The 3,133-nt window shown below is 41.4% G+C and overlaps 1 protein-coding gene across 8 annotated transcripts in view; it reads right to left on the reverse strand.

Moving 5' to 3' along the window:
* Positions 1–3,133, reverse strand: part of OSBPL8 (oxysterol binding protein-like 8) — a 136,840-nt gene that overhangs the window by 73,563 nt on the left and 60,144 nt on the right. For all 8 annotated transcript variants that reach the window (XM_010833860.1, XM_010833864.1, XM_010833867.1 and 5 more), the window contains one exon: positions 958–1,095. In XM_010833860.1, coding sequence (XP_010832162.1) covers positions 958–1,095 — 138 coding nt within the window. The remainder of the gene's footprint in view (positions 1–957; positions 1,096–3,133) is intronic.

Below are 3,133 nucleotides of genomic sequence, written 5' to 3' on the forward strand. Positions count from 1 at the left end.
GGCTGAAACTCCAATACTTTGGTCACCTCATGCGAAGAGCTGACTCATTGGAAAAGACCCTGATGCTGGGAGAGATTGGGGGCAGCAGGAGAAGGGGACAACAGAAGATATGATGGCTGGATGGCATCACCAACTTGATGCACATGAGTTTGGGTAAACTCCGGGAGTTGGTGATGGACAGGGAGGCCTGGCGTGCTGCAATTCATGGGGTCGCAAAGTCAGACACGACTGAGTGACTGAACTGAGCTGATACTTACACCTGTAACATACATATGTATATCAAGTGTAGAAAGTGTCAGTCACTCAGTCGTGTCTGATTCTTTGCGACCCCATGGACTGTAGCCAACCAGGCTCCTCTGTCAGTGGGATTCTCCAGGCAAAAATACTGGAGGGAATTGCCATTTCTTTCTCCAGGGATCTTCCCAAGCCAGGGACTGAACACGGCTCTCCCATACTGCGGGCAGACTATTTACCCACTAAGCCACCAGGGAAGTCCACATGCATGTAGCTGATAAGTACATCAACTATACATCAATTCAAAAAACAAAGTAAACATTTTTTTAAAGTTTCAGTTTTAATATGCAGTACAGTATGTATCAACAGGTTAATTAATCCACATAAAAATTCTTTGGAGTCTTCAGTAATTTTTGACAGTATTAAAGGAGTCCTGAGACCAAAAGTTTGAAAATCACTGAATTAAAAGAATGGTATAACTAACCAAATATTTTAGAGAATGTAAAGAGAATTAAAAAGTACTCCAAAGGAAAATGCACTCATTTGAAGTGTATTATGGATGACCAAAACAAAACAAACATAAACCTCTATAAAACCAAATAGTCAAAAAGAAAAATCATGATACACCAGCAAAGGACAGACCTGCCTAAAAAACAAAACAATCCATACACACAGAGCCCACCATCAGTAACAACAAAAAACATTAAAAGTACAACTCCGTACCCGGGGTATGAGGACTTGCTGGACTGAAAGATGGCTGATACAAATCTTTGGTTGGCGTTGGAAAAGCCTCTTTCCCTTGGCGCTGACTCATCCTTCCTGGTGTCAGGTGTTGAGTATCGTCACTGTTTGCTACCACAGCTCAAGGAAAGAAGGGAAAAAGAAATTAGTACTTAAGTCACAGATTTACATAACAGCATAGTTAATAACATGGACTAGAACTGTGATTCGGAGAAGGCAATGGCACCCCACTCCAGTACTTTTGCCTAGAAAATCCCATGGACGGAGGAGCCTGGTAGGCTGCAGTCCATGGGGTTGCTAGAGTCGGACACGACTAAGCAACTTCACTTTCACTTTTCACTTTCCTGCATTGGAGAAGGAAATGGCAACCCACTCCAATGTTCTTGCCTGGAGAATCCCAGGGACGGGGAAGCCTAGTGGGCTGCCGTCTATGGGGTCACACAGAGTCAGACACGACTAAAGTGACCTAGCAGTAGCAGCAGAACTGTGATTGACATGGCCTCAATGGTTATATTCATTTCATCAACTCAATACTCTAATAATACTTTAATAAATTAAATTACTTTAATAAATAATTAATAAATGTTTTATTTTTAGTTTGCTATCAATTCAAGAGGAGTTTATAGTCATGCATCAAATTACACACCTCATAAAAATGAAAACACATATTCTGATAATGAAAGGTCCTCCAAGGTTTACTATCAACCTTTCATTGTGTTATTGACTCTATATATTTGCCAACAAAGCAATAAGCAAAAGACAATGCAGAAGACATACAAATGGTCAACAAACATATGAAAAGACAGTCGACCTCACTGGTAATGAGGAAACATTCCAGTTTACAGCAGCATAAAATGGCGTGGTGGTGGTGGGTTAGTCACTAAGTTGTGTCGAGCTCTCTGTGACTGGCCTGGACTGCGTGAACTCTGACCACGTGGACTGTGGCCCGCCAGGCTCCTCCGTCGACGGGATTTCCCAGGCAGGAATACTGGAGCGGGTGCCATTCCCTACGCCAGGGGATCTCCTGACCCAGGGACCGAACCCAGGTCTCCTGTGCTGCAGGCAGTCTCCTGCATTGCAGGTGAATTCTTTACCAGCTGAGCCACAAAATAGTATTTCATATGTGCTAGAATTTCTAATTTCCAACTTTCATGGAAAGTAGGTGTGATTCTTATTTTAAAGTTGGGGAAACTTGGAGGTTCAGAGATTGCCTTGCCTAAAACTAATACTGGTAATATTCTAACAAAGGACCATTTGGTTCAAAGTCTGGTTTCTTAAGAGCCTGCTGCCTCAATGATAAATCTAAATAGTGTTTAGGGCTTCTAGTCACCCATCTGACCAAGCTACTGATAGAGGAAAGCAATGCCCAGTTCCAGAGAGGACAGAAAAGAAAAAAATACTGATTGAAGGAGCAGGACAAATTGTGAGCAAGTCCACAGTGCCCCAGGATCTCCATTCTTCGATTTTTATGTAACTGTGCTTTCAGTCTACAGAAACCTTAAGCTTTATCTTGAGAGAGAATGATTCTGTCTTCAATCTAGATGTAATTTCAAACTTAAGCAGAACTTAGGCTGATATTTTTAATCACCATATCTTTCAAGGAAAATTGCTTCTTTAACATTTTAAACAGAAATTACCTTTAACATAATCATTAATGTACTTTTGATGGTGCTAAAGTTTTCAAAATTATATTTTAGCTCCCTAAATTTTAAAGTAAAAATTCAAAAATACTCTCACTTATCATCCAAGTAAAGTTACAAATAATTTATTTTCCCATCAAATCAATAAAAAAGCATCCTACACTGATGACTACTAAATTTATCTCCTCCTAAACTCAAAAACTCATACATCAGTTGCCTGCCTGTATTACTTAACAGACATCTCAAATTTATCCACAACAGTCTTTATTTTGTTTATCCTCCAGATTTGCCTCTCTCCCATCTGTTTGGAGAAGGCAATGGCACCCCACTCCAGTACTCCTGCCTGGAAAATCCCATGGACAGAGGAGCCTGGTGGGCTGCAGTTAGTGGGGTCGCTGAGGGTCGGACACGACTGAGCAACTTCGCTTTCACTTTTCACTTTCATGCATTGGAGAAGGAAATGGCAACCCACTCCAGTGTTCTTGCCTGGAGAATCCCAGGGACGGGAGAGCCTGGTG

This window comes from Bison bison, unplaced genomic scaffold, assembly GCF_000754665.1.
Source record: "Bison bison bison isolate TAMUID 2011002044 unplaced genomic scaffold, Bison_UMD1.0 scf7180017863950, whole genome shotgun sequence".
NCBI classification, from domain to species: Eukaryota; Metazoa; Chordata; class Mammalia; order Artiodactyla; family Bovidae; genus Bison; species Bison bison.